At 50.7% G+C, this 22,711-nt stretch overlaps 1 protein-coding gene across 1 annotated transcript; it reads left to right on the top strand.

Annotated features, from left to right (window-relative positions):
• The first annotated feature begins 19,092 nt into the window (after nucleotides 1-19,092).
• Nucleotides 19,093-22,389, top strand: LOC135384828 (uncharacterized). The gene has a single exon (XM_064614012.1). The coding sequence runs from the start codon at nucleotides 19,093-19,095 to the stop codon at nucleotides 22,387-22,389; it is 3,297 nt and encodes a 1,098-aa protein (XP_064470082.1).
• Nucleotides 22,390-22,711: the final 322 nt, after the last annotated feature.

Below are 22,711 nucleotides of genomic sequence, written 5' to 3'. Positions count from 1 at the left end.
TTCCGAACTGTGCTACCACCATGCAACCTCTGAACGACCTCCTCTCCGCAAAAGCCAACCCGTCAGCCAAAATTGACTGGACAGACCATACGCTGGCGGCCCTCAATACCTTCAAGACCTCTCTGGCGGGCGCCACCCTCCTCACCCACCCACTTCCTGATGCTCCCACCAATCTCGTTGTCGACGCCTCCAACACCACCGTGGGAGCTGTCCTACAGCAAGAGATTAGAGGGGGGGGGGGGGGGCGCCTGGACGCCTCTCGCCTTTTTCTCGAAGCCCCTTCGATGTGCCGAGCAGAAATATAGCACCTTCGGCCGGGAGCTTCTCGCGATCTATCTGGCAATACGGCACTTCTCCTTCTTCTTGGAAGGCCGCAAATTCCACGTGGTGACCGACCACAAGTCACTCACCTACGCCATACACGCCAACCGCCCTACGGCCACACCCCGTGAGGTTCGACAGCTCGCATACATAGCTGAATTTACGACTGACATCCGCCACATTACGGGAGCCCAAAACGCCGCAGCTGACGCCCTCTCCCGCGCTCAATTGCGTCTGTCTCGCAGTTACCACCTACCGTCGATTTTTCCGCGCTGGCAGCGGCCCAAACCGAGGACCCAATGCTGCAACAACTCCGCTCTGGCTCATCCTTGGACATTCAAAATGTCCACATCCCATATGTGGACACAACCCTTGCTTGTGACACGTCTACTGGCTCCCCACGTCCCTACGTGCCCGCGCAATTTCGTTTTTCCATCTTCAAAATGCTTCATGCACCTTCTCACCCAGGAATTCGTGCCACTCAGCGTCTTGCTTGCCAACGCTTCATTTGGCCTCGCATCAACTCTGACATCCGGCGCTGGACTTGCTCTTGACTGGCTTGCCAGCGAGCGAAAATCGGCAGACACACAGTCACCCCTGTGCAAGCCTTTCTGCCTCCCTCTCATCGCTTCCAATATGTCCATGTGGACATTGTCGGGCCACTGCCCCCTTCTCGTGGCTTCCGGTATCTAACAACAACTTTATTTTCGGCCTTCATCGATCGCTACACGCGCTGGCCGGAAGCACAACCCATCCAGGACGTTACCGCTGACACCGTTACCCGAACCTTCCTGTCAGTATGGGTCTCCAGATTTGGAGTTCCCGAAACCGTCACGTCGGACCGAGGCCGCCAATTCGAGTCAAAGCTGTTCAACGACGTCCTCAGATTGCTTGGCACGACGAGGCACAGGACCACCGCGTACCACCCTTCCAGTAACGGCATCGTTGAGCGCCTCCATCGGCAAATTAAGACTTCGCTACGCGCGCAAGCCGATCCAACTCTTTGGGTGGACAACATTCCACTGGTCGTCCTCAGCCTTCGCGCCACTCTCAAGGCTGACTTAGACTGCCCCTCAGCTGAACTCGTCTATGGTAGCACCCTCCATCTCCCCGGCCCTTCGCTACTCATCAAGCCGCTCCCGTCAGTACCGACGCCTTTCTGCAGCAGCTGCGTGACACTTTCCGTGACATCCACCCGACCCCCCGCGTCTTTCTTCGGCCCCCTCCCCTTTCATCCACAAGGACATCGACCACGCGTCTCATGTCTTCATCCGCCACGACGGCATGCGTTCCTCCCTCCAGCCTCCGTACCTTGGCCCTTACAAAGTCCTCAGACGCGCCTCAAAATTCTTCACGCTCGACATCGCCGGCCGCGGAGACACCGTCTCTTTGGACCGCCTCAAACCTGCGTATCTCGACGCACATGACCCCCACCTCCACAGTGTCAGCTTCCCCGACCAGCCGAGTACAAAATCTGACGCCCCTGTCCCATGCCACGTCCACTGGTCTCCCCACTTGGTCCGAACCACTCCGTGACTGGCCGTGGGAGTGTCTGTGGCGGCTGGTAGCGCCATCGGTGCCTGGATCAAGGAAGAAGACAGCATCTCGCGCACCCGGCCGCTGGCTTTACCATTAAAAACCATCTTCACTTCTCGCCTGATCCTAGTCTCTTGTGGTCGCTCCTGCCTTAGCTCCCACAGCAGTGAGCGCTGGTTTTTGGTTTCGTAGCGCTATATTAGCGCGCTGCTATATGTCGGATCAGGCCTTGACTCTGGGCCCACTGCAGCGACATACGTTGACCATTATCGCTGACACGCTGAGCTCGGCGAAGGATGTCGTGACTACGGTGAGCGACCTACGTAACCTCATGTGACCCACTGAGCCACTGTGAGGTAACCTTGTAGGCATTGCATACAGGGCCGGGACCCCGACAACAGACATTATGCATTGTGTACGCCGCATGTATAGCAACGCTGGTCAGGCGTTGTACAAATAAACGTTTGAACTAGCAAACAAAAGAAACTCTGGAGCGGTCAAATTGCCAGGGTCAGCGCATAGCATAAGTGTTTAACCAAAGGCGTGAAATGAAAGGCAGTTTTGCAATAATGTGGAGAAGGTGGTAACGGAAACTTTCATTGCTGCAATATCAGTATGCTAATAATCATCCCACGGCATGCAATCTACGTCTGCGCCAGTATTCCTATAACACTTTCAATATTTTTTTTTAATATGTCCCAGAAACCGGCGATAATCGGAGAAGTGTTCTCTCCTGTAAACAGCCTTGCGTGGCCTAGTAACAAGACTGAAGAGACCAAATTAGAGAATGAGGAGGAGAAAACGTAATCGATGATGTCATTAGGGTTCAAAGGGGCTACCGCGCGTCTATCGAGGTCAGCGCTGTCCGGTTTTCTTTTTTCTTGTTCTTTGCTCTCTGCCTGTCAAGTAGAAAATATAGAGGACTTCGAAGTGCCACGACAATATACATCGATATACAGGGTGTATGCCATAAAAGGTCAGTCACATTTTCGTGCAAGAAGTGATACCTCCTTGATGCTATACCTCTATCACGAAAAGACTTCTTCTGCCTCAAAGTGAATAATTTATGCTAGAGGAACCTACGAAACGATTGTGGTTACCTAGCACTGTGTAACAAAATAAATATGACCTTGGAAACTTTCACCTCCATCCATCGGTATTGCGCAAAGGGAACACATGAAAACGAAAGTTTCCGTGGCCGTGTTTATTTTATTACGCAGTGAATGGTAACCACAATTTTTTCGTAGGTTTCTCTGGCATAAGTGATTCACTGTATGGCAGCACAAGTCCGTCTCTCAAATAGATATAGTGTCACGCGCGAAAATGTCACTGACCTTTTATAGCATACACCCTGTATATTCGAATATCGACACGTGTCGCCACTTTCAGAGTGGGAAATTGGGACTCTGCTGATATGCAGAACTGTGGTTTACCCAGAGGTATCGTGCTTGGGGGGGGGGGGGGGGGGGGGGGGGGGGGGGGCTCTGCATAGGGTATGTATTTATCCTTTAGACAGAATATTGCGCAATCTCCCAACATTTTAGGAGGTGTCCCCCAGATTATCTTTTGACGGGGGATGTTATGCTTGTAGGGGGTCTGAATAATGGGAGTTGGCGGGGTGTAGGGGGTCGGATCCAGAATGGTGAGCTCTACGCCGTACGGTGATACGGATACGCCGGTGATACGCGTTACTTGTTGGAGGACCAGCTTGTGTGGCTGAGTGGTCAGCGTCTTGGCCAAGTCACGTCGCGACTGGGAGGAACCCAGGTTCGAATCCTGGTGTCGGTAGTGCTGTCTGGTGTTTTTCCTGGGTTTTCCTTAGGCGTTGTCAGACATATGTCGGCACAGTTCCCTTAGAAGTCTGCCCAGGACGCACATTCCCCCGCAGCCTTAGTCGTGACGTTGCCCACCTCTGTGAGGCCGACGGGACAGCTCGGACGAAATCAAACAACTGGCGTGTTTGTGTCGTCCATGTTTGTAGGCTGCCTCGGCTAATTCTCGTTGTTTAGCTCGATGATTGGTAAGTTGACGATAAGTTGCGGTGGTGTATGACATTGTTTGGCTCTGTTGGTCTTTGCAGCGGCCAATGGGTACACGGGGCGAGAACGTCTTCTGCCGCGACGACGGCATTGCTATAGGTTACACTGGATTGTGTCTTACAACGTATCGGCGAGAACACACCTCCAGCTGAATGAAACATTAACTGAATGGCCAACAAAGTTGCCAATCGAAGCGATGGGCGAGTTGGTGATCAGAGCGATGCGGCGATCATTGTGAAGCGTGAACTAAAGCAACGCTTAGTGTCGAGCTGTGTTTACACTCATTGCTGCCACAGAACAGAACAACGGTAACAATCATCACGATAAGGAATGCGACTGAAAACACAGACACGGACAGAACATTGTTCAACTAGCAACAGGAAGTTTATTTACACAATCCACGTATTCCGGAAGGTCGCCCGAGACAAAAGCGAGCCCGAGCGGGTACAGGTTGAACGATTTTTGGCTAACGTCGTTCGGGGACTTCTCAATGAGGGCGGCCTGCACAATCTCACGTCCTAACCTTGAACGGTGTCTGTGGACCAATGTTCGTTTACTGTATCGAATAAATAATAAAAAATGCGGAAAGGAACACTTCTTCCAGCGCTGCGGCTTACGGCGTCGTTCCGTGTATGAAAAATAGCGGACGACGTTTCTCCAAACCAACCATTAGGCTGTACAGTAGTGAGGTCAAAATGACGCGAGCGCATGGTCGGCTCGTTCCCTGCATTGTTGCGCATGGTCGCGATTTTTAAAACCAAATTCTGCGATATTTATACATCTGCTGAATTTCGCACAGTACATTTTAATAGGCAGGTTAACGGAGTGCCTTGAAAAAAAAAAAGAGACAGTGGTTGAAGTGCTTTCTGAGTTCCTTTAAAGGGCAATTCGTGAAGTGCAGTAAGTACAGTGCGCCTCGTGCACAACAGGAAATAATGACCGAGAGGTAATCCAATCATATGTTTGCATTGTCTTGCACCATATTGTACAGCGCTGAGGAACCACCAAGCCACATTCCATTCCCAAACTTTATTCTCTTTTCACGTCTGTAATCCGCATACGATAGACCCGATACCACAATCTCCTTCACCAATAAACAGCTACAACAGCCAAGTCTGTTCACACTCTGCTATACACCGATCGTGTGCGTGGACAGTGTATAAACAAGTGGGACACAAAAAGGAAAACGAAATCTGTCTCCAGTTCATAGAACTGATGTTCGATTTTCTTTTCTGAGAGCGCTGAGAAACCACATAGGTGCGAAGGAAGCCAAATACAAGGCATTAAAGATGTTATTATGCTGCGTGCGATGAAGCCCCCATATGGGTCGCCAGAAGTTCTTCAGCTGTTCAATCCTTGAATACCTATACAATGAGTTACCGCTGCACTTCGGTAGTAGTTCAGAAGAAAAACAAATGAGGAAAAAGGAAAGCTGAGCTTCAGAATATTTCATATGTACTTATAACATTTAAAATTTCAAAAGCTCTGTGCCGGCTATGTGCGCCCGGGAAAAAAAAATGCACATAATAGAACCGACACAGGTTTTCAGCAGAAAGCATTTTAAATACGTGAGCGCACATGTAAAGTTTCTATTTTTCTTCTGAAGGAAATGCTGCCCTGGATTCTCTGAACCTAGCTTCTATGTAAGCAGACCTTCTATACCCGTGCTGTACGAGGAGTTGAAATGACATGGAGTGCTTAATGCCTTAAATTTTAATGTCATTCGACCGGTGCCACAAGGACAGTTTGTTACGTTGTGAAAAGAGGAAGGAAGAGACCGAGACGGGGGGAAAGAAGAGTAGGCGGAAGAAACGGAGTGTTCTATAATTCTGGGGAGAATAAAGTTATGATCTACGTCGTGTGGTCGAGACTCTCCCTTACTAGACACAGCACAGTTTTAGTGGCATTTGCCTTGATGCCGTTTCCTGCTTAATGGGTTCGTCGCAAATCATTCGCCCATGAATATCCTACTGACCGTCATTGTGTACGTAGAGGTTTAGTTCGCGTAAGACTACTGTTAGCTGCACGCCGCACGATGGTCTCTTTGGTTTTAAATTACGCAGGAAAGTTGTCAGGAATTTCGGACAGCGTTCGCTAACCACATTATTAAAACATGGTAAATGTGGTCAACGTAAAATCAACTTCATATTATTGCGTGGCAAAGTATTGAATGCATTTTAACCCGTAAGCTACATTTCATCTTGGGAAAGTAGTGTCACGTGTATTTTACTTTCTAGTGAGAGAGCCGGATCACCAGTATGTTTAATATTATGAAAAATGACCTGTGGAACGTCCTTCGTAAATAATGACATTCGGAATAGAACTGACAGTGTTTTTCGTGGATTACACACGATTTCTGTGCGACCTGCTAGCGTACAGGTGAGATTTGGGAATATGCACAGATGTATGTACCTTGTAGGAAGTTTTTTTTTTTTCCTTCCTTAAATGATTTTGCGTGAGAATATGCCGCATTTTGTTTCATTTTCTCACATTTCTCAACGTCTCATGTACGAGTCATGACTGGGTACTCAGATTTTTGCCTTTAAGTGATACCATGACGTACACACACATACACGCACGTACACGCAGCATGCAAATACAAACATGTTTATCTTGATGTTGATGTTGATGTTACGAGAGGGGAACAATGTCGTCCGTTCAAAAATCCCGAAAACAGTACAAGAATTAACAGAATCGCAGGGGAGAAAGTACATTGAGCACGCTCTCACACGAGGAGGAAAGAAAGAAAAGGAAAGAGATTACCCTTCATCTCACATGAGCGCTCTCCCGAATCTCCACACACACGGTTCTTTCTTCCGTGCCTACTGCGTCTTTAGCTTTCTGTGCCCGCGGTACGTAAAAATATAACGGCCCTTCTCGAGGGAGACATTTGCAGAGTTGGCACCAATTGGTGCGTGCGGTGAATTGCCTTTGTTTGGAGGCACTCGGCGTATGACGAAGTGACGGTTTCCCACGCCGGGGTCCAATCTGCCACTGCGAGCTTTTATAGAGCTGCTCCATCTGGAGCGGTCATAAAGGATTCCGGACTCACGCTACTGTAACTTGGTAGCAGGTAGCGAGATGCTTTTCCAAGCAGACGAAGGTGTAGGTCTAGGTGAAGGTGTAGTTCCGTCTTGGTATAATGGCATTACTCATTCGGCAGTAGTACATAGTTGACGCCGTAGATAAGAGCAGCCCACATTTTTTGAACACACCGTCAAAAACCAAAACTAGATTTAGTTGCCAATTCAGTTTGGGTGTATTAAGCTCTAAAAAGTGACAGACAAGAACACCGAATACGGGAGTTAACAGGCATCGAAGTAGTCATTACAGGGTGCTGTCCCTCTCATAGTAAACCAGGCAAACTTTTTTACGCCGGGTGATCTTCCAAGATCGAGCACTCTTCCGTACACTTTCTGTCTTTGATTATGGCAATCTAAAATCTTTATTTGTTCGGCGGAAGCCATACTACCGAATTTGTACTACTTGTATTCCATTAGATGGCCTTGGCCTGCTCTGTAAGGTTTCGTTATATCGTCCTGTCTCGACAGAGCCGCATAACGAGATCGATTCGACGTGCAACATCCCCTTGTTACAGCACAAAGGAAACCATATGAGCGAGCTTACAGGACTGATTTCTTTCTCTTCCTGATCCAGGCTCTTCAACTCAGGCGCGTCTAACTGGTGCTTAATTATTTCACCAAGGTAGAGGTGGGGAGAATGCTGAACGAGCTCATGCAACAAGTGTGCAGTGCACCTCCTGGGTAACAGGATCTGCTCGGGATTCGCTTCTGTACAAGGTCGATCCAGGGTTACGCTTTCGAGTACCACCTTCCTTCACGCGACAAACAACGACTCTCCTACATAGGCTACGGTTCAATGTACCGTACAGCGCACGTCTTCTCTTCAAACTGGGCAAGCGTGACCTTCCGAACTGCAGTGAGTGTGGCGTTGTAAGTAGATGACATAGAACACATCCTTCTCAGGTGTCGGAAATACGTTGACACTCGAAGGGTTTTAGAGGCAAATCTGTCTCGTGTGAACTCCCAAGTCTTCGACATTGCGAAACTCCGTCGGTCCTCAATCGTCCGACAAGGCGCTGAGGGCACTTGAAGATTTTGTACGTATAACCACACATTCTATGACTTGCTCAGGGTGTGCTGTATGTGCCCCCAGCGATTTCGACATTTTACACTCACTTGGTTGAAACTTTTGAACAACATGTAGAACTCCATCACTTTAACTCGTGCATCTGTTTGTATTTTCTGTGTGTAATCATCCTGGGGCAGCCAGTTCGACTGACTCACATCGTGACTCACCGTCGTGACTCACATCCACATTCTTTTTTTATCACATCACCATCACCACTGATCTCTTGTTACATTCAATGATGGGGACGGCGACGACATTCTGCCTCTTGAAGAGAGAACTACAAGCACCTCAAACAACCCCAAGACAACGAAGCGATTGTGTACTGTCATGTGTGGGATGACAGCTGGCGCACCCTGAAAGTCAGCTGATGTTAAATTTTTGTCTTCTATAGCTTTCGCAATTCTGGAACTACACGTATGATTACACACGGACAGTCTTCAATGATCATTGAGCCAATGGCCATTGAACATGCGCGTAGCGCACCCAGCGTGTGACGTGTCAACATCTCAGAGTATTGGATCTAATGTTCTTTGAGAAGTTGACTCTTTAAACGATTGGTGGCACTGTGCACAAGTTCAATGGCCGTTGGTTTCAACTGTCATTGAATATTGCCCGTGTGACAGTGGCATATTAGATACGGAACATCCCAAGTTGCCCATTCGTTGTGGTGATACACAATCACGCATAGCCAAGAGTTTGATGAAGTATTTTCGGAAGAAAGGTTAGATTGGGTGGGAAATGTGATTGGTGTCAATGTCAAGTGTATAAAAATTGTAAAGGCTTTTCCCATCGAAGAGGGACGCCAGGTATTGGGCGCAAAATTTATTTTGGTGGCTTTCGTGATGTTAATTGAGTTCGTGGCTTTGGCTGGTAGTTTGCAGGCACTATAGTTCTGAAACAGCCGCAGAACCTCTCGCAGACAATGTTGAAGGTCGTTGCTTTGTGATCGAGCGTGTGTTAGAGCGTCGGGACGAAATTGGTGGGGGAGAGGTAGTTGTCGAAGGTAGCTCTGCAGATTTTCTGGCTCTATGCTCGAGAACCTCGCATGAAATGTGAGCCACGTAAACGATGCGAAAGACGTACACTTTAAACGTTCAAAAAAAGTTCAAAAAAAGGAGGAACATGATCATTGAGGTATCGAGTGCACAAATGCAAAAAGCAGCGCTTCTGTCCACGCGGTTTGTGTTAAATACTTCGTGACTGCAACGACTTGTGTGTACGGTCATAGTTGTTGACGTTGAACGGACCCTTCTTTAAGCATATTGTGAAAAAGATGTGTCTCCATCCTCATCGTCAGGGGCATCTTAGCGCCCGCTTTATTTCAAACTTCCTACGCTGAGCGTACCTCCTTTGTACCGGCCCAAGATCGCACTCGACATTACATTTAGTGGAGGTGCGACCTTTCCCCAGATCACCTGTTAACCCCCTTCCTCTGACTTCCCAAGACTTTCTTTGCATCTCGTCGGTCCTGGAACTGCGCTCCGGTCGCTTATTTCGCCCACCGTTAATGCCGCAGCAGCAAGACCCGCCGCCGCCGCTACCGATGTCAGGTGACCACCCTGCGCCTACCGTCACGCCAGCCCCCGCTCTCCGACAGCGCGATCCACCACTCTTCTCTGGCTGCGACCCCCATGAGATTGATGATTGGCTCGCTTCATTCGAGCGCGTCAGCAAGCGCAATACGTAGGACGACTGAATGAAGTTAGTCGCTTTTTATGCCGCCGATCTTGCTAAAACCTGGCACCTGAACCACCGAGACTGGCCTTACCACCTGGTCTCTTTTCTGTCAGCGCGCCCAGGATCTGTTCAGGAGACCAGCGTACAAGGAAGCCGACGCTCAGCAGCGTCTTTCAGCAGCGACCAGCTCGCGTGGCCCAGTGGTTAGCGTGCTGGTTATGTCACGTCGAGACTGGGAGGTACCCGGGTTCGAATCTTGGTGCCGCTTGTGCTGTCCTGACACCATTCCTGGGCTTTCCTTAGACGCTTTCAGACATATGCCGTAGCAAGGCAAGTTTGCACCCAGGGCAGGGTACATCTGAAGTCCCCTCCCGTGTCCTACCGCCGTCATGGGCCCTGTAAAGAATGGAATGAAAACGTTTATTTGCACCTTATTTGCACTGCCGATATCGTAAATTCAAGTTTTCTTCTTTCCCGCTTTATGCTGTCCAACCAACCTGCCAAGGCCTGCAGTACTGCACCCGGCTGCCCCTCCCCCCCCCCCCCGTCGATACGTCTCTGTATGTCGTACAGTTCACTTAGAAGTCGGCCCAGGTCGCATATTCCTCAGGGCGTCAGTCGATACGACGTTGCCCACATGTGTGAGGCCGACAACGGCGAGCCCTTTCACCATCACCACCACCACGTCCGCGCTGCGGGACCTGCTCAGCACGGCGATTTCGACGGCCCTTGGCAGTTCGCCGACAACGTCACTCCCTGCAACGCCTGCTTACACTACGTCACTGTACGCTGACATTGTATATACACGTCCGCGCCTTCCTACGTCCCAGATTCCGCCACGGCGATGGCTCCGGTCCGGCCACGACACCATTCCCCTTTGTCCGGCTCTCCTCCGTTCCACCCAGCCGTCCAGTGTCAAGCGGAAACTCACGCATCCTTTTACTGTGGTATACGAGGCCACATCGCACGCTATTGCCGTCGTCGACGTCGTGACTACGCAAATGGTTTCCGTGATCCTCTTGCACTGTTCTTCGCTCTTATTTCTCTGTCGTCTAGCTCACCCTCGCTCTCGTGCCATGCTTCGATGATACTCCTGGAACACACCCCAAACGTCATGTTGCTAACGACGTGTTCCTCACTCCACGTTCCACCGACGTTGCGGTGGTAACGCGTTCTACCGCTGCGCAAACACCAAGGGTGGTACTAGTCACTCCCCGTGTTGGAGGTCTAGCCCGCAAAGGCTAAATGGCTCCCTACGTACATACTCGTCTCGAAGATAGCCAAACCTTCATTCCCATCACGAACACGTTGGACGAGCCTGTATATCTGCCCTCTGCCCTCGTTGCTGCGCTCCTCGACACAACTGCTTCTGTCTCCAATCCTTTTCCTCTCCCATCTGAACTTGCCGCACACTCGCTTACCCTCGATCGAACCTTGTCAACGCCTTGTGATTGTATGACCGTGCGTGAGATTTTTCAGTTTTAGTTTTGTCTTTTTCCTTTTCTTGTCACTTCCTTTTCTTCTTCTTCTTCCGTTTCTTTTCTTTTTTTTTTTAGGGGGGGGGGCGGATAGCAAGCCGACCTCCGTCTGGCTGACCTTTCCTTTCTTTCTTTTTCATAATAAACATATCACCCTCGCTCACATCGACTGTCGACCCCACCCTTCTGAACCACATGCTTTCGAAGACCTTGAGCCATCAAACCGATCTCCTTTGCTGGCCTTCCTGCTATAATACGTCTGTCTATTTTATTTCAGTCGTCCCACGCTGGGCGCCGCCAAAGACGCTTCTCGCCCTATCGATACTGGTGACTCCCGACGTCTCAGACAGAAACTCTATCGTGTGTCGGCCTCTGAAAGTATAATTGCAAAAGAAGTCGGCGATATATTGTCCAGAGGCATCGTGCGCCCCTTCTCCAGTTCATCGGTATCCCATATGTCATTCTGGTTACTAAGAAGCATATGGCTCTATTCGCTTCTGCGTAGACTACCGCCGTTTTAACAAAGTCACACATCGCATCTACCCCATGCCTCGGGTAGACAACGCCTTGGACACTTTTCAGGTAAGCACGTACTTCTCCTGTGTGGATCTTCGCTCCCTCTGTTGGCGAATTCCCATGGCTGCCTCCGACATCGAAAAAACCGCATTCACCACTGCCGATGGTTTGTACGAGTTTACAGTCATGGCCTTTGGACTCACAAATGGCCCAAAGACATTTGAACGGATGATGGGATAAGTGCTCCGGGGATTACGCTGGAACATATGCCTTTGCCATCTTGACGACGTCGCCGTCTCCTCCTCGACATTTCCTGCCCGCGTTGAACGAGTGAAGGCTGCTTTTGACTGTTTAACCGCGCTGGCTTACAGCTCAACCATAAAAAGTGTAATTTCGGTTGTCGCCACGTCAAGGTTCTTTGCCACATCTCACAGGAAGGCATATCCCCGGACCCTGACAAACTGAACGCGGTTTCGGGTTTCCCTTGACTGAAAAAAGTAAAAGATTTTCGGAGCTTCCTCGGTTTGTGCTCTTATTTTTGCCGCTTCATACGCGGTTTTGCTGCCCCGTTTCAGATATGTTCGGCAAAGATAGCCCGTTGCTCACGTCTGCCGTCCACATCTCGGCCTTCCGTCGGTTGAAGGTCGTCCTCACCTCTGCAGCCATCTTACGGCACTTCGACCACTGAGCACCATTCGCATACAGACGCTAGTGGTTATGGCCTTGGCGCGGTTCCGGCGCAAGGGCTCCCAGACGCGCCACGAAAGCCGAGCAGAATTGCACGACAACCAAAATTGAGTGCCTTGCGATTGCGCAGGCCGTCGTCCACTTTAGGCCATACATTTACGGTCGGCCTTTTTACCATCGTTACCGACCACCACGCCCTGTGCTGGTTGCATTCCCTGAAGGTTTTGAAGCTGGAAGGGAAGACTATACGGACAACAAATAAAACATCCAACGGCGAACAAAGAAAAAAAGAGAGAGGGGGAAGAAAGAGAGCTCGCTTGCAACAAACAAATGACATGCAGTATTTTCCTACCAAAAAACTCTTCAAACGCTCGCTTTTTTTTATTCTTTCCCGTTAGTCGGAAATTGTTATTCGTGATGCGCTTGCTGGACGTCTAGCGTACATCGGAGATGTTCTGTTTACAGTATGGCACAGTTCTGTTCACAGCAATTCGCAGTAAACCACTTTTCGTGAGCGTGTAAACTTGCACACTTGTTTCACTGTTCTAAGGAACGCTTGTGAACACGCAAGAGAACTTACCCGCAACATTTGAAGCACTGGCATCGGTAATTCGAAACTTAAACAGCGTACAGTCTTTAAAAAAGGGTGTACAGTAACGCCTTTTTGAGGAGTGCACCCTTGCCACTTTTGGAGTGTACAGTTACTTTCCAGTAGGGAGTTAAAGGGTCTGAAGGGAGTGCGAAGACTCCTTTTTGACAGTAATTGTAATCTTCAAAAGGCAGTGACATATGTGGCAAGGAAAAGGAGTTAAAGTACACCCTTTTTTTAAGAGTGTAGAAGAGCGCGCGGCTGCTGCACAGGACTATGCCGAATGCACACTATGGCTCCAGCGGAGCCACCTACAGTGCGATCTCGCGACGAACAGCCAGAGCGCGAAAATTCCTTTCTTCGTGTTTATGCTTGCATTGGGCGTTCGTCATGCAGTGATAAAGACCCTAGGATATCGCTCGTCGTGGAAAAATGCGGAAAACGCGGATTTTGAGTTTGTTCACGGATAAACACGGATCTGGCATTTCGAAACGGAACTTCGCAAAGCTTTATACTTTGTGTCCTGGATGACGTGGATTGTGTGTCTTCCCGTGGACGGAAAAAGCGCACCCACTTCGCTACAGTTTCAGGTGGATTATAGCAGTTAATCGTAATGTCACCAGAGAACAACAGGAACTTCCACGAATATGCGCAAGACCCTTCTACAGAAGCGGAACAACCCGTACAGTTTCGGTAGGTGTCGGTTCAACAACAACAGGTAAATGTGTGACGATGGGATAAGGTGTTTCACTGCAGGAAAATCCGATATCCTACCTTAAGAAACTCGCGTGATTTTCCCAAATCGCGACACACATGCTTCGTGTTCCAGTTTGCGAGTCGGCTGACAGAAGGCGAGAGTCAGCAAATTCGGAATTTTGCACCGCGCCGAACCACAGAGCCTGAAGCAGGAAAATATCGCCAACATGCTACTGTACTTTAACAGTGTTATCTTGTAGAGAAGCTACGTTTCGATACTTGATTATGAGAACACGACAGCGGAACGTTTTTGTGGCTCGTGGAGGTATGTGTTAGAGCCCGGCACGGGCCGACTTTTCCGGGCCTGACCCGTCCCGGGCACATTGAAAAATGCCCGGCCCGACCCGGACCTTGATATTTTTATGCGGCCCAGCCCTGCCCGGCCCGATGACCCAGTGAGTAGGGTCCGGCCCGGCCCGGCCCGGGGACTCGGCGAGGGGATCCCGGCCTAGTGTTTCCAGCCGTGACGTATGCGTTTCTGGCGCTTATCAAACAAATTTATAAGTAAATTTATCAGAAGAGAAGACAAGGCCACAAACATACAAGTGATGGCGGTCTAACACCATAACAGCACGACAACAAGTTAAATCCAGAACGCACGCGGGCATGGGCGTTATCGTTACACTGTCAAGTTTTTGCGGAGGTAGAGGATGCCATCGACAAACTCCTTCTCCCAGTCCCTACCCCTCTCACCAAGCTTTGCTAACGTGATTGTGAAATACGTGAGGAGTAAGGAATAATGTCAAGTGACTTTGAGAATGTTCTAGAGGGTCGAATCATACGCATAATGCAGTGTCCTTTGCTTGTCTTTCCAAAATATGCACAGGAATGACGCAAGCGTATGATGATATGAACTGATAGACCTCCATTGTGTGGAATTAGCTGCGTGGCCCGGCCGAGCCTGACTCTCGGAAACATGTTTGTCGGCCCGGGCCCGGCCGCGCCCGGCCCGCGCTGGTGGCGTATCTTGACGGCCGGGTCCGGCCGGGCCCGCGGTGCCGGCGTATTTTGTCGGCCCGGGCTCGGCCCGGCACGGAGCACACAGCCAATAACAATAACAAGCCCTGCAGGGCCCGCGGGCCGGGTCGGGTCGGGGGGCCCTTGCCCGTGCAGGGCTCTAATATGTGTTACTTCGGAGTGATGAGGGGAGATATGTGTAATGCCGGAAAATACATAGTCTGATCAGATTGGAGTCAGATTTGTTGCGAGAAACGTCAGTGTAACGTTTAGGTGGATTGATAGTTAGATATAAAGATTAGAAAAAAAAAAGTAGAGCTTGGAACGATCACTACCTGTTAAAGGGGCTATCCGCTCCATTGCGAGGGACTAAGCACAAACTCACCAGGACTGGAAAGTAATTAAAAAAAAAGACATTGTCAGATATCGTACAGGATCGGCGCAAAAGGCAGATAACTTTCATTGTTTATAATTCACTAATTAGTCCGGTCTGGTTCAGGAGGAAACTACACAAGAGCTACGGCTTGCTTGTCTTTGATATTCAGGGATTATCCCAGGGACCCAAAAGCTGAGCGAGAGAACCAGGGCGGTCTGTCATGCGCGAAACACTTTCAATGTTACCGTTCGCGTATGGAGGTTTGCGATAAGGGGTTATTACGCCGGCGTAGGCACAGTATTATGCGTAATTTTTGACGCTACGAATTTCCAGTAATTCCGTACAGAATTCGGATATTTATCCTATACTTGTAAACCCCACGGTTATGCTTTTAGTGCGCTGTATCTCTATAATACGCGAGAATAGGGAGCCGGTAGGCAGAGGATTAAAGGTGAAAATTCAACCTTCGATACTCATCACCAGGGATCCCAGCTTTCTATAGAAACGCAAATGTGGGGTGTTCTGCCCATTCTGGACTGTGTTTTTCTCCGACTTCCATTTTATTCTCGTAGACGAGACATCGCAATAGCCCGATGTCTGGATTCCTCGGGGCCTCTTCGGGTGCAACGCGCGAGTGACCTTTTGCCTATAAACACGGGACCTGAAAGACGAAACCTGCGGGGGAGTCTTGCTCTCGGTCTCTGAGCTCTCACTATTCTCGCCTTCCGCTCTCACTTTGCTTTCGGTTTTCAACCTGTACACATCTTATGTAATCCCAGTCCGTGTAATAAAGCAGCGCTTTTTACCTCTCTCTTTTTAACCATTGGAGGAGGTTTAACTGGCTGACAAGTCTCTTTATTCGCTACCTACGGAGTATCGTGATGAGGTCAGCATAGTAAAAAGCGATATTCTACGGCAACTGCGAAGATGTTTCGGCTACGTCGAGGAGGCCACCGCCCAAGTGCGCACGCTCCGCTTCGATAGACAGCCACCGATCTTCTGCTCCGCTTACGGACTTCGGATTTATCGACGGTTCCACACGACATCTGCACGTACGTCTGTTGTGACTGCGTTTGGATACCCTCTGGGACGCGTCATCAAGTACCACAGAAGGCAAGTCACCAATCCTTATCCGTTCCTTCACTGCATCACATGATGGACTCCGACGCTAACGTGAGGACTGATTTGCCCACTAATGATGATGATCATCCGGGGCTTGTCACTCAACCGGGAACAGGGAGTGAGTTTGATGTTAATCCTAAACGAAGAACAGCGCTTTCATTGAAAGCACAGCAGAACTACGAAATGGATAGGGACGAGTTTCGAATGAAGTTGGAGAAGGCGTGGGAAGCAACCGAGGTAGAGATGGCGAAACTGTCGACTTCACGCATCGCAATCACCAACAACGTGAGCATCGCATATGGTCGATACAAGCTTCTCTCCGAAAGGTTCTTTGCATTCATGACTAGGATTAACACAGCGGAGAGCCTACAGGAACGTGACATCCAGAAAAGGATTGACGAACAACGCGACACGGTTGCTGTCGCGGCAATTGCCGAAGAAGTGCGTCGGCTCGACCTGCTCGAGACCGCATCTCAACACTCGGTTTCCTCGAAACGAACTACGTCCTCGCGACATTCTTCCCGCTCGCACAGGACAGTTCTTTCGGGAGAATCATCTGTTAGCGTCATCGCCGCCAAGGCCCGCGCCGACGCTGAAGCTGCACACGCTCGCACAGCGTACGCTGTCAGGGAGGCCGCTATGGAGGTTGAAAGGGCAAGAATCGAAGCCGACCTGAAGATCTTGCAACAAGAAAAGGAGGCTGCTGCAGCAGAGGCTCAGGCAAGGATTCTGGAAGCAGCAATATCAGAGCAGGACGATAAATGCGAAGACCTACGTTCACTGGTTGAAGACAACGCACAGCGAACGAAGGAGTACGTCCTTCAACAGCCGTCCGCTTCGCCCCATTACAACGTCAGTGCTCCTTGTTTCTATCATTCTGCACAGCAACACTTGCCGACAGCCGTCGAGAATGCCACCCCGGCCGCACTGCCAAGAAGAATTAAACGAGACAACGATAACGCCGTTACCGTGGATGACGTTGCACATGCTCGCCGACAGACCCACGACGGTTCATTTGCGATGACCGACCTCGCCAAGTACCTCGTTCGAAGAGAACTCGTACATTCTGGGCTCACGAGGTTCGACGATCGCCCTGAGAACTACCGTGCTTGGAGGGCAACTTTTCTCAACGCCATCGCGAATCTGGACATATCGGCTACCGAAGAGCTTGATTTACTGTCAAAATGGCTCGGTGTTCAGTCAATGGAACAGGTGAAGAGGTTGAGGTCCGTGCATGTAAACGATCCTGCTACTGGTCTTCGCTTAGTATGGGAGAGGCTGGAAGAATGTTACGGCAGTCCAGAAGTAATAGAGAACGCACTTCTCAAAAGGATCGAGAACTTTCCGAGGATCTCAAGAACCGACAACCAGAAGCTCAGAGAACTTGGAGACCTGCTTCTCGAGCTTGAGTCCGCGAAGTCAGACCCACATCTGCCAGGGCTCAGCTACCTTGACACAGCACGCGGCGTAAATCCCATCGTTGCGAAGTTGCCAGCGAACATCCAAGAAAAATGGATTTCGCACGGATCCAAGTACAAGGACGAGCACATGGTGTCGTTCCCACCATTTTCCTGCTTCTCAAGGTTCATTCGCAATGTCGCTAAAATGAAGAATGATCCCAGCTTTGCAATTGCGTCATCCGGCCAACAGACACACGACGGCTCGAGGACACATGCCGCGCCCTCCGCACCTGATAGGAAGAAGACATCGGTTTTTGTGAGCAAAACTGAGGTTCTTCCTAACGCTTCCGAATCAAGTACGCCTCGCAAGAAAATTAAGGATACCGCAGAAGAGTGTCCTTTGCACAAGAGGTCCCATCCCTTAGGGAAGTGTCGTACCTTCCGACAGAAGCCCATTGACGAACGTAGGAGACTACTCAGGGAATACGGTGCTTGCTTCAAATGCTGCTCCAATTCTCAGCACGTCTTTAAGACGTGCACCGCCGTGGTGAAGTGCGCGGAATGCGGTGGCGAGAATCATGTGACGGCCATGCATCCCGATCTCGTTGCATCCGATAGGAGCCAACCACCAGCACGAGCAACCCATGGCGGGGAGGGCAACACGGACAAGGACGATCCGCCGCCTCAAGTGACGTCAAGCTGCACAGATGTATGCGGCGACGGGCCATCACCGAGGTCTTGCTCCAAAATATGCCTCGTGAATGTTTACCCGTACGGACAGCCTGAAAGGTCAATTGCCGCGTATACAATTCTAGACGACCAAAGCAACAAATCGCTCGCGAGACCTGAGTTCTTTGAGTTGTTCGGCATTCGTGGCTCCGAGCTCCCTTATACGTTGCGGACTTGCTCCGGAATGGTCACGACTGCAGGTCGCCGAGCAAGTGGCTACGTGGTTGAATCATCCGACGGCAGCACACAAGTACATCTGCCTACACTTATCGAATGTGGTCAGATTCCCAACAACAGGGACGAAATTCCGACGCCAGAAGTCGCACTACGACATCCTCATCTCAGGGATATAGCACGCTTCTTACCGCCTTTGGTGCCAAACGCCCAGATTCTGCTTCTGTTGGGGAGGGACGTCCTCCGGGTGCATAAAGTTCGCCAGCAACGCAATGGCCCCCTCGACGCCCCCTATGCCCAGAAGTTGGACCTCGGTTGGGTCGTTGTAGGCGACGTCTGCATCAATCGGGTACGCCGACCAGAGAGCGTCCACACGTATCTCACAAACGTCTTCGACAACGGACGCCCGACAATCTTCAGACCGTGCTACAATCACTTACTCGTGAAAGAGAAGCCTATCCTTAACGACGGTCCCTGCCGCGGCGTCACGGATTCCGTGGTACCTACAGACCAGGTGTTTCAGACAACAAGAGATGACTAACAACTCGCTCCGTCACAGGAGGACATCGAGTTCGTACAGCTGATGGACAAAGAGTTCACCAGGGACGGTACCAACAGCTGGATAGCACCCCTACCCTTTCGGTCACCCAGACGTCGGCTGCCCAACAACAAGGAGCAAGCTGCCTCGAGATTCGCTACACTCAGACGAACTCTGAACAAGAACCCTGAAACGAAAGAGCATTTCTTCAGCTTCATGCAAGGAATGCTGGAAGACGGCCATGCAGAAATGGCTCCAGAGATGAAGGAAGATGAAGAGTGTTGGTATCTCCCATCGTTCGGAGTGTACCACCCACGCAAACCGGGAGAAATACGAGTCGTGTTTGACTCCAGCGCGAAGTACAAGGGCGTTTCCCTGAACGACGTTCTACTGACCGGCCCGGACTTAACCAATAGCCTTGTGGGAGTCCTGCTCCGATTCAGGAAGGAACGTATTGCCATCATGGCAGATATACGACAGATGTTTTACAGCTTCTTGGTCAAGGAGGAAGATAGGGACTATCTACGTTTTCTCTGGTACCGCGACAACGACCCCAACAAGGACGTCATGGAGTATCGAATGCGGGTACACGTCTTTGGCAACAGTCCTTCCCCTGCCGTCGCAACGTACGGCCTGCGACGAACGGCACACGAGGGTGAACTGGTGTACGGGACGGACGCCAGAGGATTTGTGGAACGCGACTTCTACGTAGATGACGGACTCAAGTCTCTAACCACAGAGGAACAGGCGATCGACCTCCTCAAACGAACACAGGCTATGCTTGCAACAGCCAACCTGAAGCTTCACAAGATAACTTCTAACAGCGTGGCGGTAATGCAGGCGTTTCCGGCGGAGGACCATGCGAAAGACCTGAGAGACCTAGATCTTGGTAATGAGGGCCTTCCGCCTCAACGGAGCCTTGGGGTAACCTGGAACCTCGAACAAGACACGTTCACCTTTCGAGCGCCACATTGTCAGGCACCACATACCAAACGTGGCATACTCTCTACGGTGAACAGTATTTACGACCCATTGGGGTTTGCTGTTCCAGTTACAGTGCAGGGAAGGCTTCTGTTGAGAGAACTCTCGTCTCACACACAAGAATGGGACGCTCCTCTTCCCGTTTGCAATGAATGGGACGCCTGGAAGGGTTCTCTACGAGAACGCGAAGGACTAGAGCTGACTCGACCATTCGTTGGGGCATCACTCATCAGTTCAAGATACAGAGAACTGTGTGTGTTCTCTGACGCATCACAGCAAGCAATTGCCGCCGTAGCTTATCTGAAGGTTGTGGACGCGCGGGGTATGTGCCACGTCGGATTCGCCCTGGCCAAAGCGAAACTCGCACCTCGACCTGAAATCACTATCCCACGGCTTGAACTGTGTGCAGCTGTTCTGGCAGTCGAGATTGCTGACCTCATACTCAACGAGATAGACATCAGTGTTCATGCAACAACGTTCTTCACGGACAGCAAAATCGTCCTTGGGTACATACACAATCAGGCTCGAAGGTTCTACGTGTACGTTACGAACAGGGTGGAAAGGATTCGCAGGTCTTCACGGCCGGACCAGTGGTGCTTCGTACCGACGGAACAGAATCCAGCCGACCACGCGACACGGCCCGTCGCTGCCCATAAACTTAGTCAAACTATGTGGCTAACGGGGCCACAGTTTCTTAAAAACCAGTCTGACGACACAACTGCCGCAAATACACCAGAGTACAAGCTCGTGGAGCCAGACGTCGATCCCGAGATACGTGTCGAAGTAGCTACCTACACGACGTGCCTGGAGTCAGAGCTTGACATCGGAACCCAACGTTTTCAGCGCTTTTCTAGGTGGACTGCGCTTGTACGGGCTATCGCCAACTTGAAACATATCGCACGCTCCTTCCGCACCCAGCACGATCTCCAACCGGAAACGTGTCGTCATTGGCATATTTGTTCCGAGCCACGAACAGTAGCGAGCGTGAACGATGCCAGAAATGTCATTCTATTGAGTGTCCAACGCGAAGCCTACACCGAGGAGATAAAGTGCCTCCAGAAGAAGCAAAACGTCCGCAAGGGTAGCCCTCTTTACAAGCTGGACCCGTTTCTCGACGAGTACGGACTCGTCAGAGTTGGAGGTCGCCTGAGAAACGCCTACTTAGACAGAAATGAGGTGCACCCTATCGTCCTGCCCGGTCGTCATCACGTCACTGCTCTGCTCATTCGTCATCACCATGAAAAGGTGCGGCACCAGGGAAGACACTTCACTGAAGGCGCCATCCGAACAGCCGGTCTCTGGATCGTAGGTGCAAAAGGATCGATAGGAGCAGTCATCCACAAATGCGTCCAGTGTCGAAAACTACGCGGAAGACTGGAAGAGCAGAAGATGGCTGATCTACCAAAAGAACGGGTGAGCACTGAACCACCTTTCACCTATGTTGGACTTGACGTGTTTGGACCATGGACAGTGGCGTCCCGTCGCACCAGGGGCGGCCTTGCACAGAGCAAGCGGTGGGCCGTCTTGTTCACGTGCATGAGCATCCGCGCGGTGCACATCGAGGTGATCGAAGCTATGGACACCTCAAGCTTCATCAACGCGCTTCGAAGATTCTTCGCTGTAAGAGGACCGGCCAAGCAGCTGCGCTCAGATAGGGGGACGAACTTTATTGGGGCATGTCATGAGCTTCGTGTCCCTACACCAGACACCGACCCAAGTACCATCCGGAACTACCTGAGCGAACAAGGCTGCTCTTGGGTGTTCAACCCTCCCCACGCATCACATATGGGTGGAGCATGGGAACGTATGATCGGGTCGGCTCGCCGCATACTGGACTCCATGCTCCTGGACCATGGATCTACCAAGAGAACACATGAAGTGCTCACCACATTTCTTGCAGAGGTGACGGCAATTATTAGCGCACGACCCTTGGTTCCAATCTCGGACGACCCGCAATGTTACATGCTTACGCCATCTATGCTACTCACGCAGAAGAACTGCGTCATGACTGAGCCGCCGGGCGACTTCTCGAACATGTATGTTCGACAGTGGAGGAGGGTCCAGGCGCTAGCCAATACATTTTGGGACCGCTGGAGGCGCGACTACCTCTCCACGCTGCAGAGTCGGCGCAAGTGGCAAACGCAACGTCGCAACATTAGTGCCGGCGACCTTGTGCTCCTCAAGGAAAAGGGAGCAAGACGGAACATCTGGCCGACAGGTCTGGTGTGCGGGACGATTCCCAGCAAGGACGGGAATGTCCGCAGGGTAGAAGTGAAGATCGCCAGTGGAGGAACCACCAAAACGGCTCTTCGGCCAATTTCGGAAATAATTCTCCTCGTGCCGAACGAAGATAAGCAGTAGATGTGGTATCCCTTTGGATACCAGGCGGGGAGTGTTCTGCCCATTCTGGACTGTGTTTTTCTCCGACTTCCATTTTATTCTCGTAGACGAGACATCGCAATAGCCCGATGTCTGGATTCCTCGGGGCCTCTTCGGGTGCAACGCGCGAGTGACCTTTTGCCTATAAACACGGGACCTGAAAGACGAAACCTGCGGGGGAGTCTTGCTCTCGGTCTCTGAGCTCTCACTATTCTCGCCTTCCGCTCTCACTTTGCTTTCGGTTTTCAACCTGTACACATCTCATGTAATCCCAGTCCGTGTAATAAAGCATCGCTTTTTACCT

Source organism: Ornithodoros turicata, chromosome 2 (assembly GCF_037126465.1).
Source record: "Ornithodoros turicata isolate Travis chromosome 2, ASM3712646v1, whole genome shotgun sequence".
Lineage (NCBI taxonomy): Eukaryota > Metazoa > Arthropoda > Arachnida > Ixodida > Argasidae > Ornithodoros > Ornithodoros turicata.
The sequence above is the reverse complement of the archived record's forward strand: the minus strand, read 5'-3'. Positions and strand labels throughout refer to the sequence as shown.

What these genes read in the sequence shown, in the direction of transcription:
- LOC135384828 (XM_064614012.1), top strand. Translation starts at nt 19,093, where the DNA reads ATGGACAAAGAGTTCACCAGGGACGGTACCAACAGCTGGATAGCACCC.